The sequence below is a fragment of the Natator depressus genome, chromosome 5 (genome assembly GCF_965152275.1).
Source record: "Natator depressus isolate rNatDep1 chromosome 5, rNatDep2.hap1, whole genome shotgun sequence".
NCBI lineage: Eukaryota > Metazoa > Chordata > Testudines > Cheloniidae > Natator > Natator depressus.
In genome coordinates, this window is record NC_134238.1 from 35,448,531 (window position 1) to 35,470,147 (window position 21,617).

General features: G+C 41.2%; 1 protein-coding gene across 2 annotated transcripts in view; it reads left to right on the forward strand.

The window, feature by feature from the left end:
• The window catches only part of MAP3K1 (mitogen-activated protein kinase kinase kinase 1), a 96,305-nt gene that overhangs the window by 63,320 nt on the left and 11,368 nt on the right, over positions 1-21,617 (forward strand). For both annotated transcript variants that reach the window (XM_074952562.1, XM_074952561.1), the window contains exons 7-15: positions 1,976-2,097; positions 7,642-7,723; positions 7,848-8,028; positions 9,765-10,055; positions 10,538-10,659; positions 13,153-13,244; positions 13,542-13,731; positions 14,105-15,383; positions 16,983-17,135. In XM_074952562.1, the coding sequence (XP_074808663.1) occupies positions 1,976-2,097; positions 7,642-7,723; positions 7,848-8,028; positions 9,765-10,055; positions 10,538-10,659; positions 13,153-13,244; positions 13,542-13,731; positions 14,105-15,383; positions 16,983-17,135 (2,512 nt within the window). The remainder of the gene's footprint in view (positions 1-1,975; positions 2,098-7,641; positions 7,724-7,847; positions 8,029-9,764; positions 10,056-10,537; positions 10,660-13,152; positions 13,245-13,541; positions 13,732-14,104; positions 15,384-16,982; positions 17,136-21,617) is intronic.

A 21,617-nucleotide genomic window follows, 5' to 3' on the forward strand; every position in this document is an offset into this window, starting at 1 on the left:
GCTAAAATGAATAGCATTCATTTTATTAGTCTTATGTTCTTAATTTTTTTAAAATGTTTTCTGTGAATTTATATACTTTGGTTGAATAAAGTAAGGTGGATGCTCCCTAGAGGATGCTTAGAAGAAAACAAAAAATGACACTTTCTTACCTTAACATAAAATGGAACCGTATGTTAACAAATAATCTTGGTACATTACTTTAGACGACAGTCTCCATCTGACAAAATTAATATATTTAGGCATGTTTTCAGTTTGGGATTCTAGATCATGAACATGGTTTCCTGTTGCCTTGTGTTTATGTATTTTTCTAACTGTCAGACTATTTCATTGTAAATACATATTTATGTATAAACACACACAGATCTGTTAAATGCCTACAGTTGTTTCCCTGAAATTATTCTTCTGACAGATTAATTTCTTTAGTTAGATATATGTTTGGGAAGACTTGTTATAGGAATAACTTAATTACATAACTTTCTGATTTATTACATTATATTGTTGCATTATTTTTCATTAGTGATTATTAGGGTACACCTGAAGAAAACCCACGCAGCTGTTGATGTAGCAAACTATATTGCAGTCGTTTTATAGTGAAGCCATTCTGGCATGGTATAATATATATAACAGTCACTGTATTACTGTATTTCCATTTCATTAGAGATAAGCTTACACAGTCTTGATGTTTCTGTTGTGCTTCATTTAAATTTATGGTTAACTACTAATTCTTGAAAGTAAAAAGTATAATACAGTTATGACCACACCGAAATTTGTATTTTTAGGATACTGTAGAACTGAACATTTTCACTGTAAATTTACTTCTGTGGATTTTCCAGATCTGCAAAAAATCTCAATTATTTAAAAACTTTTTAGAAAATAAAGGTGATTGTGTAAGGCACAATGAATGTACAAATAAAACATAAATATGTACAATTCTACAGTCATAACTTAATTCACTGCTGCCAGACAAATGTAGGGTTTTTTTTGTTTTTTTCAAGTTATGTATGTGTATACAATGGCATAATTGATAAACTGTCTTTTAATCACCTTTGTCCGGCTTGTCCTCGTCCGTCCCTCCACGAACGCAAATCGACGCCACACCATTCCATTTTGTTGCAAGCACGTTCTTTCCATTTCTGTCGTTTAATGATTATAATGTATCTTGTGTCCATTTGCAAAAATGTGCTATGGATGGGAAAATTTCCGCTGTTTTCATTATACATTGTCAGTGTAATTTTAAATACAGTCATAAACTCTCTGTAGTCTCAGATTATTAGTTTGAAATTAAGATAATTCTTAATGGTAGAAAACAAAATGAAAGTACATCTAAAATTTAGCTGATAAAAATTTGATGTTTTGATCTGAATAAAATAGTTCTGATTAGTAGTTGCATATGAGAATGCTATAAATATTTACTTGCAGCAAAAATATAGAGCAGCTGTATTTATTTTACATTTGCTTTTTGAATTTTACACATGTTCATAAAATAGTATTCAAGAGCTGCTGTGATGGTCTAAAAAGCAACTTTTGAACACGACTTGAGTTGTGGATGAAGTGTGACAAAGAAGAAAGATGTTTTGTTTCAATGTATAAGTTACTAACAATTCCTTAATCGTTCCAATCATAAATATTGAGTAAACAGCAAAGTAGATTTCTTTAGGACAAGATTTTGAAAATTGTGTCTTTCCCTAAAGTTATGCTCCAAAGTCAATTTTTAGCTGCCTGGCCTGATTTTCTTGAGTGCCGAGTGCCAAATGCCATGTGGATCCCATTGATTGCAACAGAAGCTGCTGAATGCTCAGCACTTCTGAAAATCACACCACTCACTGAGGCTCCTAACTCTTGGTTTTAGATGTGATATGGTGGTTATAGAGTATTATGACAACTAGCATTGATCATTAATCAATATTTGACTTAATACCTATATTAGAATCTGATCTATGCAATTTTTCATATTGCTAATGTCTGTTTTTTATAGTATGAAGGATGAAGAAGAACAGATGTGCCCCATTTGTTTGTTAGGCATGCTGGATGAAGAGAGCCTGACTGTGTGTGAAGATGGCTGCAGGAATAAGTTACATCATCACTGCATGTCAATTTGTATGTCATTTTTTATTTACATTTATTGCTGGTGACTTTAAATACATAAACTGTAGTATAGAATGATACCCATTCTTTGAAATGCAAGTTAATGAAACAAGAATGCATTGAAGCTTAACAGACTTTATATTAAAAGTGTACAGACCTGAAAGATGAATGTGAAGCTCTATATTTCATTGTGTTGCGTGTGGAGAACTTACTGAAAGTCTATCAACTAGTGGATATTAATGTGGAATATTGTGGTTAATGTAAATGAAGAATGTTGCCTGAGGAGAAGCAGCGCAATTAAAGTGTGGTTAAAATTTACAGTGTAGTTGTAGCCGTATTGGTCCCAGGATATTAGAAAGACAAGGTGGGTGAGATAATATCTTTTATTGGACCAACTTCTGTTGGTGAAAGAGACAAGCTTTCAAGCTTACATAGAACACTTTTTCAGGTCTGGGAATGGTACTCAAAGTGTCACAGCTAAATATAAGGTGGAACAAATTTGTTAAGCATAAGGAGTTGACAAGTTGCAAGAGACCGTTTAAGGTGAAGTGGGCAGTTAACACCTATACGGTTGTAGGACAAAGGAGACTTAGCGGGTTACAGATTGTTATAATGAGCCATAAATCCAGTGTCTTTGAGTCCATGATTTTTAGTGTTCAGAAAAGTTATGAATTTTAGCCCCGAGGCTTGTCTTTTGAAGGAGTTTTCTTGAGGACAAGGACTGAGAGGTCAGATACAGGGTGATTGTTTTGTGAAAAGTGTTTGCCCATGACTGATAGGGTGTTTTTGTCTTTTATCATTTTTCTGTGCGAGTTCATTTAGGAGCATGGTGATTGTCTGGTTTTATCCACATATAGTGGTGGTTGGAGCATTTCGTGCACAGGACAAGGTAACCATGTGTTGTGATAAGCATATGTAGGTGTGTTGGGGGTGGGGTAATTGCTCATCGGACCAGGGTAGATATGGCTGCAGGTTTTGCATCTGTTATGGCTGGATCAGGTATTGCTTTGAGTTGGTGTGTTCTGGTATATGGGGAGCTTGCTTCTGATTATGACTTTGGCAAGGTGGGGGGCGGTGTTTGAAGGCAGAAGAGGGGGCTCTGGAAAGATTTCCTTCAGGATGTGATCCTCATCGAGTATGGGTTGTAATTGTCTAATGATACACTGTATGGGTTTGGCTTATTACAACAATCTGTAAGCCACTTAACACTCATTTGTCCTATGACTGCAGTCATGTTAACTGCCCACTTCACCTTGAATGGTCTTTTGCAACATATGTTAACTCCTTATGCTTAACAATCTGTTCCACCTTGTATTTAGCTATGACAATTTGAGTACCATTCCCAGACCTGAGGAAGAGCTCTGTGTAAGCTTGGGCCTTGGCTACACTTGCGAGTTACAGCGCAGTAAAGGAATCCCAGGTGCACTAGCTCATGATGCGTCCACACTGGCAAGGCACATAGAGTGCTCTGACTCCGCAGCTACAGCGCTGCTGGTACTCCACCTCGGCAAGTGGAATAATGTTTGCTGCACCCCCACTGGAGTGCCGTGGCGCCAGTGTGCACGCCCTGGTCCTATAGAGTGCTCTGATCGGCCTCCAGAAGTGTCCAACAATGCCTGTGCTATCCACTCTGGTTGTCATCACTTTGAACTCTACTGCCCTGCCCTCAGGTGACCAACCATCAGACCCACCCTTTAAATTCTCTGGGAATTTTGAAAAATCCCTTCCTGTTTGCTCAGCCAGGCGTGCTATCAGCAAATCCTTCCAGGTGACCATGCCTCCATGCGCCAGGCGAGCCCCAGTATGGAGCAATAGTGAGTTCCTGGACCTCATCAGTATTTGGGGGGATGAAGCTGTCCAGTCCCAGCTGCGCTCCAGCTGTAGGAATTACGATACCTTTGGGCAGATATCAAGGGACATGATGGAAAGGGGCCATGACCGGGATGCACTGCAGTGCAAGATTAAAGTGAAGGAGCTGAGGAATGCCTACCGCAAAGCCCGCAAGGCAAACTGCTGCTCCGGTGCTGCCCCGCTACCTGCTGTTTCTACAAAGAGCTGTACGCGATACTTGGGGGTGATCCCACCTCCACTCTAGGGACTACCATGGACACTTCAGAGCCCAGTGCAACAAGGCAGGAGAAGGAGGAGGAGCAGCAAAGCGGGAGCGAGGGTGCTGAGGAGGAGGAAGTCACCCTGGAATCCCTAGATGCATGCGGCCAGGAGCTGTTCTCAAACCAGGAGGAAGGTAGCCAGTCACGGCAGCCTGTGCTTGGGGAAGGACAAACACCAGAGGAGGTTCTTGGTAAGCAGCTTTTATTTTGGGAAGGAAGTTATTCGTGCAAGCTCTTGGGGTGAAGAGGGTTAGGGCTGCATGCATGCCTAGATGCGGAATAGGGCATTGATGTGCTCTCTCACATCATGGTAATCGGCCTCAGTGAGCTCTTCAAAGGTCTCATCCAGAAGTTGGGCAATGCGCTTGCTCAGGTTTCTCAGGAGGGCCACTATGGTCCTTGTCCCAGTCAGGCTAACTTATCCGCACCACTGTGCCGTGAGGGGCGGGGGGACCATTGCTGCCCACAGACAAGCTGCATATGGGCCAGGGCGGAAGCCGCATTGCAGTAGAAGACTCTCCCTTGTTTCCCAGGTCACCCTCAGCAGCGAGATATCTTCCAGGACGAACTTCTGTGGGAAAATGTGGGGAGAGTGTTCAGTATAGGGGCCCCCTGCCGCTGTTGGCTCTCCCCAAAGCATAGAAACCCAGAGTACAGTACAGCCGTGAAACAATGAGTCACGCTTGACCCTGTGCTTACTCACCATTTTGGGGCTCCCATGGGTTATGTGCGCTCGCTTTGGGATGGGCAAATTATGCTATTGTGTAGACTGCTTGCCCTTAGGTACAGGGGAATCATTGCTGTGTTTTGGTGTGAACAATGCTGCCTCTGTTAAGTGTTGCATTTTGCCTTTACAGATGCAACCTTGAGATCTCAGCCGTCCATGTTATCACCGGCCGAAGGACTCCAAAAAATCAGAGGCCACGTAGAAGCAAGGAAGACATGTTGCATGAAGTAATGCAGCATTCAAGTAATGAAAATCAAAAAGCACAGGAGTGGTGGGAGAGTGAAAGGAGGGTCCGCCAGCAGAACGCGGATCGCCGGCACCAAAGCACAGAGCGGCTGATAAGCATCATGGAGCGCCAAGTGGACTCGATACAGGCACTCGTAGCAATGCAAGTGGAGCACTACCATGCCCGCCCGCCCGCCCGCCCCTGCAGCCCTTGTCCCAAAACTCTTTCCCTTGTGCCCCCATGTCACCGCCAACCCACTTTCCCCAACATCCGGGTTCTTACCGCCACCAGCTGCCTCCAACACCTGTAGCTTCACCACCCAGCCCTGAAAACTACAACCCTTACCCACTGCACTCAACCCCCATCACCATGCAGTATAGCCATCCTGAAGTGCAGCACTCATTACACAGCACTCCAGACAGGACATATGCAAATTTGTGATTGTACCGTTCCCCACCCCCTTGCCCTTTCTGTTTCTCAAGCAGTTGTGTCTCTTCAATAAATGATTTTTTTGGCTTTGGAAACGTTCTTTATTATTGCATAAAGTAAAAGATACCTTAGCTTAGGAAAGAAACAGGCACTGCAAGTCAGTCTAGCAAACACAGATTCCTACTAACATTGGAACTATTGCACTTCACTCCTGTGCAGGGCACCAGACATTACTAGTGGCTTTCAGCCTCATATTGCTCCTGCAAGGCATCCCTAATCCTTGCAGCCCCACGCTGGGCCCCTCTAATAGCTCTGCTCTCTGGCTGTTCAGATTCAGCCTCCAGGTGTTGAACCTCCGAGTTCCATGCCTGCGTGAATCTTTCACCCTTCCCTTCACAAATGTTATGGAGGGTACAGCACGCAGATATAACCACGGGGATGCTGTCATCGGCCAGGTCCAGCTTCCTATACAGAGAATGCCAGCTGCCCTTTAAACAACCAAAAGCACACTCCACAGTCATTCTGCACCGGCTCAGCCTGTCGTTGAACCGCTCCTTGCTGCTGTCAAGGCTCCCTCTGTAGGGTTTCATGAGCCACGGCATTAAAGGGTAAGCGGGGTCTCCAAGGATCACAATGGGCATTTTGACTTCCCCTACAGTGATCTTCTGGTCTGGGAAAAAAGTCCCGGCTTGCAGCTTCCTCAACAGGCCAGTGTTCCGAAAGATGTATGCGTCATGCACCTTTCCGGGCCAGCCTGCGTTAATGTCAGTGAAACTCCCACAGTGATCCACAAGCGCCTGGAGAGCCATAGAGAAATACCCCTTCCAATTAATGTACTCGGAGGCTGGGTGGGTTGGTGCCAGAATTGGAATATGTGTCCCATCTATTGCCCTTCTGCAGTTAGGGAAACCCATTTGTGCAAAGCCAGCCACAAAGTCATGCACGTTACCCAGAATCATGGTTCTTCTGAGCAGGATGCGATTAATGGCCCTGCAAACTTGCATCAACATGATTCCAACGGTTGACTTCCCCACTCCAAACTGGTTAGCAACTGATCGGTAGCTGTCTGGAGTTGCCATCTTCCAGACTGCAATAGCCACCTGCTTCTCCACCGTCAGGGCAGCTCTCAATCTCGTGTCCTTGCACCACAGGGTGGGGGTGAGCTCCTCTTACAGTCCCATGAAAGTTGCTTTTCTCATCTGAAAGTTCTGCAGCCACTGCTCGTCATCCCAGGCTTGCATGACGATGTGATCCCACCACTCAGTGCTTGTTTCCCGAGCCCAAAAGCAGCGTTCCATGGTGGCGAGCATGTCCGTGAATGCCTCAAGCAAACTTGTGTCATATGGGTTACTCGAGTCTATATCGTCGTCGGAGCCCTCACTGTCATTTTGGATCATAAGGAATAACTTGACTGCCAAACGTGACGTGCTGGCAAGACTCATCAGCATACTCCTCAGCAGTTCAGGCTCCATTCCCGCAGACTAAAAGGGAAGACAGAGCGCACAGTACAAAAAACGTTGAAAGATGGGGCCAAATGTGGACAGAAGCAAAGGGAATGCTGGGATTCAAACCGATGCATCACAGGGCGTTGGGACAGGACCTAGAATTCCCCGCACTCCCCGCCCGCTTCCTATAAGCCACAGCGCCAGAATGGGAAGAGGAGCTCTTTGGGATAGCTGCCCATAATGCACCGCTCCCAATGCTGCTGCAAGTGCCGCAAATGTGGCCACGCCACTGCGCTTGCAGCTGTCAGTGTGGACAGACTGCAGCACTTTCCCTACTGCGCTTTACAAAGGTGGGTTTAACTCACAGCGCTCTACATCTGCAGGTGTAGCCATGCCCTTAAAAGCTTGTCTCTTTCACCAACAGAAGTTGGTCCAATATTCAGACAGCTGAATTCGGAACTACATTTATCCTTATCAGGAAGAGGATATATTCTAATTTAAAGTAAAATTTACTATTTAAATATTGTTGATTTTTATAACCATACATTTGTTTCTACATTCCCATAAGTCTATAATATACTTTAGGCATCATGTTGTTTTGTGGTTACTGCATTTCAGGGGCAGAAGAATGTAGAAGAAACAGAGAGCCACTTATATGCCCTCTTTGTAGATCTAAGTGGCGATCTCATGATTTCTATAGGTAAGCATTCAGTTTTCTGAACAGATTGAATCTCTCATTTCTGGATCTGTAGTTAAAGTATCGAGCTTTAAAGTGTGTAAATGTTTAACTTTTTCATCCACATTAAATATTTGTTTACTTGTAGTCATGAATTGCCAAGCCCTGTGGATTCTCCTTCAGTTCTCAGAGTGGTTCAACAGCAGAATCAGCAGCAGCCTACAGGTGGATCGCAAAGGAGAACACAAGATAGTAATTTTAACCTTACTCATTATGGGGTTCAGCAGATCCCTTCCACCTATAAAGATTTAGCTGAGCCATGGATTCAGGTAATGGTTTAACTTACAAAGTGAATTTCAAATTAAAACAATTTGTCACTTTGAGGTGGGATTTTCCCTGTTTTTTTAAGGTAAGGTCATCCCAGTAGCTGCCTGTGCAAAACTACTTGTGCCAGGTCTTGTTTCTTCGTCCAAAGAAGCCACTGTCATTGTGCATATTGGCCAGGAAGCAGATGCTTTGGAAATGTATTACCCCTCGTTTGATTTTAATGCAAGCTCAACAACGGAGCTTTGTTCTTCCTGTTCCAAATTCTTTCAAAGCTCCATTTTGTTACGCACCTCCTTGCTCATTTTTTAAATATAATATGAGAAATCACCTGATAATGGCTACAAGCATCCATACAGCAAAAAGTGAGTTCCTGCATAATTCTGTTGAGTCTGTCTGAAAAAATACCACAGGCTACCCAAGAATACTAAGAAAAGTATGACAGAGGTCTTATGCTCATGCAATGAAAATAATATGAAAAAGATGAAAAAATTCTGAAGTGCACTCATAAACTTGAAATATATGGGTGTTTTGGAGTTCTTGACACAATCCTAAAGCACATTGTGGTACTCCAAAAATTATTCTGAACCACATTGGCTTCATAGTTGATTGATTGTGTTTAAAAAATAAATAAATAAAAATCAGGAAACTTTTTCCATCCCCAGTCTTGATTTTCCTTTGGGATTTTTCAGGTTGGAGTAGATCGCCCTGTTCAGTGAAAAAGAGTTGGTGTTTTTGGTCCGAATTCCTAGTGGACCCGTGTCACATCACAAACATAATGAGCACTAATAGACACTCTTGTTGGTAACAATAACTGAGATGCCAAGTACTGAATGCCATGGAAGATGAACTACTCCCTTACCGCTAAAGAGGGGACCGTCTGAACCTGGATGGGGCACTTTAGGAAGGCTGTGTGTGGGAACTTCCAGTGCACAGGCACCAACTTTCCTTGGCGCTGGTGGGTGCTCGGGCCCCCCCGGCCCCGCCCCCTCCCTGCCCCATTGGACCCCTTCCCAAATCCCAGCCCTGCCTCTTCCCCGAGTGTGCTGCATTCCTCCTTTCCCCCTCCCTCCCAGCACTTGCCGTGCAAAACAGCTGTTTCGTGTCGCAAGCGCTGTGAGGGATGGGGGAGAAACAGGACACAGCAGCACTCTCAGGGGAGGAGGCAGAGCGGAGGTGACCTGGGAGGGCGGGGGGCGGGGCGGGGAGCGGCCAGTGAGTGCAAAGCACCCCACCAATTTTTCCCCATGGGTGCTCCAGCCCTGGAGCATCCACAGAGTCAGCGTCTGTGTTCCAGTGCCCCTGTCTGTACCTATTCTGTGGACAGATGGTCTTTGTCAGCAGAGCTACCAGTCTGACTTTTCATGCCAAAAGGATTTTCCTACTGAATACAGGAAGGAAGCAAAGGGAACTACTCCCTGTAAAGCTCACTAGCAGTTTATAATTGGCTTCAGAATTGTAATGAATTTTTAAAAAAATGTTATGGGGAAGATGATAATTTTCAAAAATATAGCTAAGTCTTTGAAGGATCTATGCATTACCATTCATAGTATTTCATTTTATATGACAGGCTGCATATTTAAAACTGATACTGCTGGTATATTTTCTGTCATAAAAGATTAAGACAAGATTTTCCCTTTAAACCTTTTTTGACATTTCCTGAAATACAGTACTTAAATACTTAAGCTTGAAATGTTGTGTTTTGCAACCAAGTCAAATGGAATATGTTCAATTTTATTAGGTATTTGGAATGGAGTTAGTTGGCTGCTTGTTTTCTCGAAACTGGAATATACGGGAGATGGCACTTAGACGTCTTTCCCATGATGTTAGTGGTGCTCTATTACTGGCTAATGGTGAAAGCACTGGAAATTCTGGAAGCAGCAGTGGAAACAACACAAGTGCTGGAGCTCTGGGCGCAGCTAGTGGATCATCTCAGACCAGTATCTCAGGAGATGTTGTAGTGGAATCCTGCTGCAGTGTGCTGTCCATGGTCTGTGCTGACCCTGTCTACAAAGTATATGTTGCTGCTTTAGTAAGTAGTTGTTTACTTACCATATTTTGACATTTTTGTGAAGTAGCTTGGAGACTGATTTTTAGAATGACTAGGCGCACTCAACTCCCAGAAAAGTCAGTGGGAATTGTGGGAGCTCATCACAGCTGAAAGTCAGACCCTATTTAGCTCTTAAGCATTGTCTGAGAAGGGAATAGATGAGATCTTTAGCAGACGTAAATTGGCATGGCTTCCCTGACTTCACCAGCTGAGGATCTGGCCAAATATTTTCAGATGCCTGGTACAGTGAGTTAGGGTATTGATCATGCTTACAATGTTCATGCAAACAGATTTCAGACTGAGTAATTCTAACACTAAGTATATACAATAGTAAGGTATTAACCCTTTGTCACACGGATAAGCTCTCAGTTTCATGTGCGTTATATAAAGCTATTTAAAAACATTTTTATAATGAGCTGAAGTGTAGTTGACCTGACTTCATATTTTTTTTTCCCCTTTCTTAGAAAACATTAAGAGCCATGCTGGTTTATACTCCTTGTCATACTTTGGCAGAAAGGACAAAACTACAGCGACTTCTCAAGCCAGTTGTAGAGACTATATTAGTTAAATGTGCAGATGCCAACAGGTATGGTGGTTGATTCAAGAGGTCTTCAATAATCTTTTAAAACTGCTTCTACATGAAATGGAAGTTCTGAATGTAGGAGTATGCAGACTCTTGGTGGCTATAGATTAAGATGTGTGGATCACAGGTAGGGCTATAAATATATGTTGTTATACGTCATGGAAGTCTTTGGAGAGATTATTTTGTAGTAACCAAATTACCTTGACAGAGCTCTAGGTGTGTTTTGGAGGCACCTCATAATATTTTTTCAGTATGTGCAATAGTTAACTAATGCAGCGTTCTTTTTTATTGACTTTATGGGGCCTATCTTTTCTTTCTCGACAAATGTTGACTTGAAATGCTATGTACGTTATCACCATCCTCCTTTATCCTCTTGGTTATCTTGTATTGCCCTGACCTAGTGCTTGGGATTCCCATTGAGTCTCTTTTATCAGTCTGGTTCTTAATATTCTTCCAGTATTATTCCTCTCTATTTACTCCTCTGTAGTATTATGCACCATTCTTTCAGGACTCAGTATTGTAATAATTCTAGATTTTGGCCTCAGGAGCATGGACTGTTTTATCTGTTTGTACAGTGTATAGTAAAGTTGGGAACTGGTTCTTGATTGGGACCTCCAGGCATTGCTGTAATACAAAATGACTAGGGCTGTCAAGCGATTAAAATATTAATTGTGCCATTAATCGCACTGTTAAACAATAATAGATTACCATTTATTTTTGGATATTTTCTACATTTTCAAATATATGGATTTCAGTTACAACACAGAATACAAAGTGTACAGTGTTTACTTTATATTTATTTTTAATTACAAATATTTGCACTGTAAAAAACAAAAGAAATAGTATTTTCAGTTCACGTAATATAAGTACTGTAGTGCAATCTCTTTATCCTGAAAGTTACAAAATGTACGAAATGTACGAAAAAATAATTGCATTCAAAAATAAAACAATGTAAAACTTTAGAGCCTACAAGTTGACTCAGTCCTACTTCAGCCAATCGCTCAGATAAACAAGTTTGGTTACATTTGCAGGAGATAATGCTGCCCACTTCTTGTTTACAATGTCACCAGAAAGTGAGAGCAGGTGTTCACATGGTACTGTTGTAACTGGCGTCACAAGATATTTACGTGCCAGATGCGCTAAATATTCACATGTCCCTTCATGCTTCAACCACCATTCCAGAGGATATGGATCCATGCTGATGACGGGCTCTGCTCGATAACGATCCAAAGCAGAGCGGATCAATGCATGTTCATTTTCATCATCTGAGTCAGATGCCACCAGCAGAAGGTTGATTTTCTTTTTTGGTGGTTTGGGTTCTGTAGTTTCTGCATCTGAGTGTTGATCTTTTAAGATTTCTGAACGCATGCGCCACACGTAGTCCCTCTCAGATTTTGGATGGCACTTCAGATTCTTAAATCTTGGGTCGATTGCTGTAGCTGTTGTTAGAAATCTCACATTGGTACCTTCTTTGCATTTTGTCACATCTACAGTGACAGTGTTCATAAATCAAACAACATGTGCTGGGTCATCATCCGGGACTGCTGTACCATGAAATGTATGGCAGAATATGGGTAAAACAGAGCAGGGGACATACAATTCTCCAACAAGGAGTTCAGTCACGAATTTAATGAACGCACTGTTTTTTTTTTTTTAATGAACATCATCAACATGGAAGCATGTCCTCCAGAATGGTGGCTGAAGCATGAAGGGGCATACGAATGTTTAGCATATCTGGCACGTAAATATCTTGCAACGCCGGCTACAAAAGTGCCATGTGAATGCCTGTTCTCACTTTCAGGTGATATTGTAAATAAGAAGCAGGCAGCAGTATCTCCCATAAATGTAAACAAACTTGTTAGCCTTAGCAATTGGCTGAACAAGAAATAGAACTGAGTGGATGTGTAGGCTCTAAAGTTTTATATTGTTTTATTTTTTAGTGCAATTATGTAACAAAAAAATCTACATTTGTAAGTTACACTTTCACGGTAGAGATTGCACTACAGTACTTTTATGAGGTGAATTGAAAAATACTGTTCTCTTGATTACAAATATTTGCACTGTAGAAATGATCAAAAATAATATAAAGTGAGCACTGTACACTTCCTAGATTTGGCCACTCCTGTAGGTGGGTGAGGTTGTATCATCAGATTGTTTTTTCTACACTAAAAGGATTCTCTCAAGAAGACATAAAAGTTCAGAAACTGTTAGATTTTAATGATGAAGGCAAGAGAATGGCTGGTATTAGATTTTACAGTAGATTTTTTAGGCAGTGCATGATTCTAGGTGAACAATGCCAAAACATTTTTAAGATATAGAGGAAGAAAATGATGTGAAATCAGTCAGAATAATTGGAGTGTATCATAACTCATTAATAAAGACTATCAAATAATTTCCAGTCTATTGATATATCAGTTCCAGAAATGTTAATGATGAAAATGTTGTTCATTAAAAATGTAAGATGTGGGATTTACTTTTGGTTTTCATTTCACATAGCCGCACAAGTCAACTTTCAGTTTCAACGCTGTTGGAGATGTGTAAAGGCCAAGCAGGAGAGCTGGCAGTTGGTAGAGAAATACTTAAATCTGGTAATAACAGCTTTATTATACATAAGCAATTATCATCATGTTTTGTCTGTAAGCAAACATCATGAATCATTTTAACTATATTGAACGTATCAAAAGCCAATATTATAAAGGGAACTGTTTTGCTTTGAGAACTTTCTACTTTTTATTCAATTTTCTGACAAATTGGTTCTGTTTCTATGTACTTTACAACTATGCTGTCTTTACCTTTCAATAAGCTAGGTTTTGATCTGCCAGAATTTCACAGAATCTCCGTTGGGCATAGGTTTAACTCTGATCTTATAAATTATTTTTTCATAGGGTCCATTGGTATTGGTGGTGTTGATTACATCTTAAATTGTATTCTTGGAACCCAGACTGAATCGAACAACTGGCAAGCCCTACTTGGACGTCTTTGTCTTATAGACAGACTTTTATTGGAATTCCCTGATGAATTTTATCCTCACATTGTCAGTGGGGAGGTTTTACAGGCTGACACTGTAGTAGACAGGTATTTCTTAATTATTTCATTTCTTCTTCTCTGTAACTGAATTGTTGGCCAGGTCTTCAAAAATGGCTGCCTAAGTTATCCAAGGCAAAGGGTTGACTTTTGCATACCCAAATGACTACAGAAGTTCTTCATGCACAATTTAGACAGCTAATTGCCAGCTTTGAAAATTTGCCTTTCCTACTAAAAACATATACTGAAACACTCATAGGTAATTAATATTTTAGCTGTCAATGTACTGATCTATTGTTGATATGTATTGTGTAGATTGCTTCTATAATAGTAATTAGTACATATGAGCTTTAACAGTATTATTTATATTTTATAATATATATAAAAAATACACACACATATAATTTTATGTATTTATTTTTAGGTATAAGAAGCTGCTGTCCCTCTTGAATTTTGCCTTGCAGTCAATTGATAATTCCCACTCAATGGTGGGTAAATTGTCCCGGAGGGTATTTTTAAGTGCTGCAAGAATGGTTGCAAGAGTACCCCATGTATTCCTAAAACTATTAGAAATGTTGAGTGTGACCAGCTCAACTCATTACACAAGGATGCGTCGACGATTGTTGGCAATAGCAGATGAAATGGAGATTGCAGAAGCCATCCAGCTAGGCATGGAAGGGGTACATTCTGTGGAATGCAGATGTGATGACTTTATGCAGCTATCTGCCCCAGATAACTCTCCAGAAACAACACAAAGTAATACTCCTAACAATACTGTCCAGTTATCAGGGAAAAATGGAAGAGGATTGGGTGATAAAAAATTGAGTGCTGGTCCAGAGGACATTTCTGAGACACTGGCTGGCATTTCTTTAGGACTTCCTGTTTCATTAGTAACCACTGAGCAACCAAAGCCAGCCATTCAAACAAAAGGCAGACCCCATAGTCAGTGTTTGAACTTTTCTCCCTCATCCAGTCATTCCCAGTCATTATTCCCAATACTGCCTTCTCCCTCAACCCCGTCTGTACCAGTTGGCCCTGTAATAGATATGTCTAAAGTCAGACCTCAGGGATTCATTCCCTGCAAAATACCCTCAGCTTCTCCTCAAACACAACGGAAACTTTCTCTACACATTGAAAGAAACTGTTCTGAAAATAAAGAACCAGAGAAACTTTCCCCAGTTTTTACCCAGGCCAGGGCTATGCCATCCAGTCATATACACAGGCCAAAGCCATCTCGACCTACTCCAGGTGATGTGAGCAGGCAAGGAGAAGCCTCAAAAACCAATATGACACTTGATCTGAATGATATTTTACAGTGTGACAGCAGTAGCAGTTGTAGTAATGCAGTTATACCAAGTGAAGAGACCGTGTTCACACCAGTAGAGGAGAAGACTAGTCAACTGGATGTCAATGCAGAGCTCAATTCCAGTATTGAGGACTTACTTGAGGCCTCTATGCCTACAAGCGATGGCACGGTTACATTCAAGTCGGAAGTTGCGGTTCTTTCTCCTGAACGGGTGGAAAACGATGACACTTACAAAGATGATGTAAATCATAATCAAAAATGCAAGGAAAAGATGGAAGCCGAAGAAGAGGAGGCTTTAGCTATTGCCATGGCAATGTCAGCGTCTCAAGATGCCCTACCAATAGTTCCCCAACTACAGGTTGAAAATGGGGAAGATATAATAATTATTCAGCAGGATGTGAGTATACTGTGGTTGGGTGTGGGGGAGGGGTTAGTTCTGTAATAAGGCCTTGTTTCAGTTCACTGCCATTATTTAATGAACATCTAGTATGTTCTCAACAGTGCACAGACATAAGGAGGACACAGTTCCTAGGAATTCAAATCAAATACAGATACAGACAAGCAGCTGCCAGTGTGAGTTTGAAGTACTGATAGAATCTTGTGGAGGTCATTGTTCAAATGTTTTAATAAGGTTTTTTGGAGGAAAGACATGATCTGCTGCACCAAGGAGATTTCCAGGCATAAGGTGACAGAAGAAAGTTTGAAGACAAGAGTGGGAGAAGGGTACAAAGCAATTAGAGGAGAATAAAGGGAAAGAAAGGTAGAGTAAGCAGAAGTGAGAACAGAGATTTAAGGAGGAACAGAGTTGTGCCAGGTTTTTGACAATGAGGTTGAACTTGATGCAGAAGTTGAGGGGGGAACTCAGTGACACAAGCAGGCAGCAGGAGTGAAAAAGAATTTTAACAGCAGTATATGTGGGGAGAGGAGCTAGGTGAGATATACGGAGAGCAGAGTTGAGAAGAATACTCAAGCAATTACTCAAGCAATAGATAAGAGCTTTAGAAATAGGAATGGAGGGGAAAAGCATATTTTAATAGATATTTTAGAGGAAGAGCTGACATGATTTGATGAGAGCCTATATATGAATAGGAAAAGAGGAGTTTAACACAGTTCTGAAGCCTTAGCGGAAGGGATAATTGAATTGTTGGAGGTGACAAAGGGGTGAGGGGTTGAATGGGAATTGGTGACACATCCAATATAAGATGTCAGAGAGATACGTATGCCAGAAATCCAGTATAAGATGTCAGAAATACAAAATGAGCAGAGGTTAGGGTAGAGAGGTAGATTTAGGTCTCCTCAAGTTAATTGACACTTTGAGAGCAGGTGAGGTCAGATAGAGATTAAAATATAGAGGGAAAGATCACTTCCACTTTCTGTGCCCCTGTTTTCCTTCCTACTCTGTCTTGTATATTTAGATTGTAAGGTCTTTGGGGCAGGAACTCTTACTCTGTGTTGGTATGGAACCTGGCATAATGGCATCCAATCTCAAATGGTGCTTCTAAGTGCTATGTAATAATAATGAGAGAAGAGTAGTGTATGAATTTGAGCATTTCAGGCCCTTTCTCGCAGCTTGTGTCTAAATTGAAGATGCATTTTATTAAACACCGAATTGGTTTGAAAACAAATTAACATTTAAAAACACATAATTTAAGTTGCTTTTCAAAAAGACTCTTACTGGAATATACTGGAATTGGTTCTTGCAGTTTGTAGTGTTATAGTCAGCTACCATCTTTGTATAAGCTAACTAGTTTTCTGAATACTTAAGAATGTGTTTTCTATTTGCTGTTAAGAGATTCTATTCCTAAACAAGGACCATTCCCATGTTTAGCATTAGTAATCCCATGGTTTAGTGATCTCAAGCTTAAGGCTGATTTTAGGAAAATGCATCGACTGACAAAGGATCAGACTGTTGGTTGTCCCTAATTAACTTTAAACGTCGTAGTTTTCATATAGGCACTTGAAGTTTTTAGCTAGTTAATCTTAATTCAATTTGCAGACACCGGAAACGCTGCCTGGACATACCAAAGCAAAACACCATTACAGAGAAGATGCGGAATGGCTCAAAGGTCAGCAAATAGGCCTTGGAGCATTTTCATCCTGTTATCAAGCTCAAGATGTAGGAACTGGGACATTAATGGCGGTGAAACAGGTATATGCTCTACTTCAGTGAGTATTTTCTAGAAGTTTAATGACTGAATAAACAGAGGGAAAGAAATTGAATAAACATGTATTTACTTGTAATAATGTTTGCCGTTTGACATTCTCTGCAGATCCACAGTGCCCTGCATTGTGAGCCATTGCTTGCTCTTCTGATGCTTTGTTCTAGAATCCTGAAAATTAAAAGTTGCCCACGTCTCCAAATCCTCCCTATCTTTGGGTGTGGTCACAGAACCCACCCCTTTCTCTGTATGGTGTGAGTGTTACATTTAGATGGGTTCTTCCACTCTTAAAAGAAAAATTAATAGTTTGAATTTATATAGCTCTTTTCTTCTGTAGATCTTTAAATACTTTTGTGCCTCGACCAAGTTCACTCAGCAAGTCAGTGACAGAACTGAGAGTGGAACCCAGATCTCGACTCCCCATCCAGGCCGTATTCACTGTTCATAGTTGTTAGTATAATTGTTGAACTATTCTTTCTCTAGCAGTTAGGATTTTGCCCATAAAGTGGAGAAGATGATCTTGTTTAAGAGGTGATTCTTGTACCCCACAGAGTTATCTGGGTTGGAGCAGCATCCTCAATATGGAAAATGCTTGGATGACAGTCTGCATGAGAGAGGAGCCACAAATGCAAGAGCTCCTTTATAGAGAAGGATTTAGGATCTGCTTGATCTCAGCAGAGATCGTCTGCTTAAGGTGTTTCAGGTCTGCGAGACGTCAAAGTCTGGGTGTCGAGCTTGATATGAAGGTGGCTAGGTGGTGTTTAGTGGTCTGTGATATACGGAAGGTCAGACAAGATGATCTGGTCATCCCTTTTGGCCATAAACTCTGACTCTTAAGTTCTGAGATCAGTCAGAGAATAATATAAGACATACAGGTTCGAGGACTTTCAAGTCTTCAGATCCCGTGTCCTCAGATCTGTCTCTTCTGAGTGGATGTCAGGTCTGTGAAGAGCTCTAAGTGCAACTCTTCTTAGAGAACAAAGAGGAAGCAAAGTCATAGGGAGACTTCCTTGCAAGATACTGTCCTTTCAAATCTGGTAAGGATTGAGAACCGAGGATCAATTTCAGTTATGTCCCAGCACATGTGGCCTACTCTGATTCCAGAGTGTCCTAGGGCAATAGAGCCTCTCCATGGATCTGAAATAGCAGGTTACTTTTACTGCAGCAGTCAGGAATTAAATACTAGCATAGTCTTCAGAGCCTTAAGCCCTCCCTCCTCCTACTTCTTCAGAGATTAAAAAGATGTTTCTGGAATTGGAGAAAATAGAGGAGGATGAGGAGATGGGGGCTTTCATACCCTCCCTTCCAGAGTTGTGGATTTTAAGGAGCATTCACATACATCCTCAGAAGTTTACTCCTTTGAAAGGGTTCTAAGACTCCTGTATTGTGGATCTGCAGACACAATATATTTAAACAATTACTGGTAAGTAACCCTTTCATTACTCAGAATCCATTCAGGGAGAACCCAGGAAGTCCTCTTCTGGTTTTCTCATCTTGTTTCCCTTCTCCCCCAACTCAGGTTTATGTAGGTGTTTCTCTTGATTTATATCTTTAAAGAACCCGCTTTCTAAATCCAGACCACTTCCAGATTCTATCAAAACCAAATGATTCCCTCTGATTCTTGCCCTTTTCTATAGTCAGTAGTACTAATACTGAAAATTTGAATAGTTTCCTGTAAGGCACATTGCAAACATTAATTAATCTGTACGATAGACTGATGTGGAAAGATGGTAGCTAAGTGTACCATTTCACAGAGGAGGAGAGACTAATAGAGTTTAAGGGCTAATCTGCAGAGATTACTTCAATTGGAGCTGAAATGCTGAGCACTTCTGAAGCCCATGTCACAAGCGACATGCACAAAGTCACACAGTTAGTGACAGAGACACGGCTAAAACCCATCTCTCCCAATATCCTAGTCCAGTGATCAACCAAATAGACTACAATGCCTCTGTTATAAAGATACTTAATTTGCTGTGGTCTCTGCCGTTCTTCACTTTGTAGCATTTACATTCTGAGACTCCTGAGTCCTGTAAGCACTTTAAAGCAGTTAATTTTTGAGACACTCTATGTCCAGCAACCACAGCTCCAAGCATTGTACTTGAAATTATGTTTCATGTTCCCAACTGCTTATAGATTCCCCTCTTTGTGCCTCAGCATTGGCTCATAAAGTTAGAAAGCATCAACCCAGAGGATGAGCAGAATATGATACAGGAAGAGTTGGATGACCTTGAACTGGAGTAATAGAAATGGGATGAAATATAGTCCAAAGTGCAAGATCATGCACTTAGGGCCAAATTTTGAAAGGTATTTAGGCACCTAGAGCTGCAGATAGGCACCTAATGGGATTTTTGAAAGCGCCTAAGTAGGTTAGGTGCCTAACTCCCATTGAAATAAATGACTGGCAACCACTGGGATTTTCAAAAGCACCTATCGGCATCTTTAGGTGCCTTTGAAAATGTGATCCTTCAGGACTAATGAACAGGAATCTCTGCTGTAAGATGGGGTCTCATCAGTTTGAAACAAGAGAGGAGAAAGACCTGGTTATATTAATGAATCTCAGGATGACTGAGTCACCATGAAAAAGGCAGATGCGATCCTACGATTCATTAGGGGAGGTGTTCCAGTAGAGATAGGGAAGTGTTAATACCAATGTACAGTACAAGGCACTGGTAAGACCTCATGTGGAATACGATACACAATTCTGGCCAACCGTATTCAAGAAAGATGAATTCATACTGGAACAGGTGCGAACAATGACTACTAGGATGATCAGGAGAATGGAGGGCCTATCTTATGAGAGCTTGTTTAACCAGCAAAGCAAAGGCTGGGTGGGGATATGATTGCTCTGTATAGATAGCTCTGGGGATAAATATAAAGGAGGGAAAGGCAATGTTGGCACATGAATAAATGGATATAAACTAGCCATGAGTAAATTTAGGCTAGAAATGTGTAGAAGGGTTCTAACCATCAGGGAGTGAGGTTCTGGAGTTGTGGAGGCAAGAAACCTAACTGGTTTTAAAATAGAGCTCAGCAAGATTAAAAAGGAATTATATGATGGGATTGCCTGGACTCAGTGTTCCAGGAGGTCACTTGCAGTCCTATGTTCTTATGACTTGTTCCTTTCTTGATTTATTCTTGATGTCACTTGACTTTTTTTGGAAGAATGTGGGGGGAGTAAAAAATAAAATGAACACTGGTAGAGTTAGAAATCTGTCATTCATCCTTGTGGTCTTCTTCCTGAAGTCTTATGATAGGTTGGCCTCATGAGGCATATGCTACATAACTGAATGCCAAAAATACTATTTGCTAGTGCTTATGTAGAACAAAGACTTTTTAGGAGAGGAGTTATGTAAAGCTTTGACAATGAGGACATGAAACTGACACAGTATGCAAAAGATGTGAGGGAAAACCAAAGTAGTAATTAATAGAGGAAAATTATAAGACATTGTCTAAATGAATTTGTTAGGGTATTCAAACCTGCTATGAACAAGCAAGATTTCTAGAGCAAGAAGGACTTGGGCTCATCCTCCTAGAATTGTGGCTACCTTTATGGCAACCACCTCTAATTTATCTATATTGGAGAAGCATAAAGCTGTAGTATGGTGTTCAGTTCACACTCTTACACAGCGTTATTCTCTTGGTACTGAAGAGCAGTCCTCCTAGGAATTACTGCTATTGGTGAATCCCTTATCGTGGGACTCTGTAGAGAGAATTCGGTGAAGGAGATCAGAAGGTTCCTTTCTTGATAACCTTGAATAGAATAGAACCTTGAATAGAATAGTATATGTTGTCAGGGAGATTATGTGGCCCCAACTATTATTTACTGCTCCAAATTGGTGAGAATTCACAAGGCATGCTGCATGACTACTCCATCACAAGGGTTCTGCTTTTGGAGAACTCCTATTACTGGCCTTTTCCCACCTGAATTTGGCTGGAGAGGGAAGTGCTGCCCATAAATGACATCCTAATTTTATCTGTTTTGAAAGGAATCTTCACACTAAAAGTAGACTCAGACCCTCACAAACCCTGTTTTTCAATTTTCTCCATGTTACTATAGAGAGAAAAAGAGAGGAGACTTTTGAGCAGTCTCTCTTTATTTTCTTTTTACTATAGCAGCATTTTTTCTGTCCACGCAGAGTGAGGTAAAGGTCTGTAATGTTGCTTTGTGATTCCCAAGAATTTGGAATGGTCTGGGCTTATATTTATATTCAGAATAGTTTAAATGAGTTTAATATGCAAAGATACCAGGAGAGTGATTGTTGGAAGCAGCTTTGGGAGTTACATCCCTACAGATCTTGCCAGCAAAAGGGACTCAAAAGATTTAAGACACTTGCAGTTCTGGACAGTGAGTAGAAGCAGAAAGGCATCAATATTTGAGGCTCTACAGAATGAGGCATGCAGCCCCATTAATCTGGTGACTCTTAAGATGCCAAAACCAAATTAACCGTTAAGGAAATGCAAACGGAATCAAG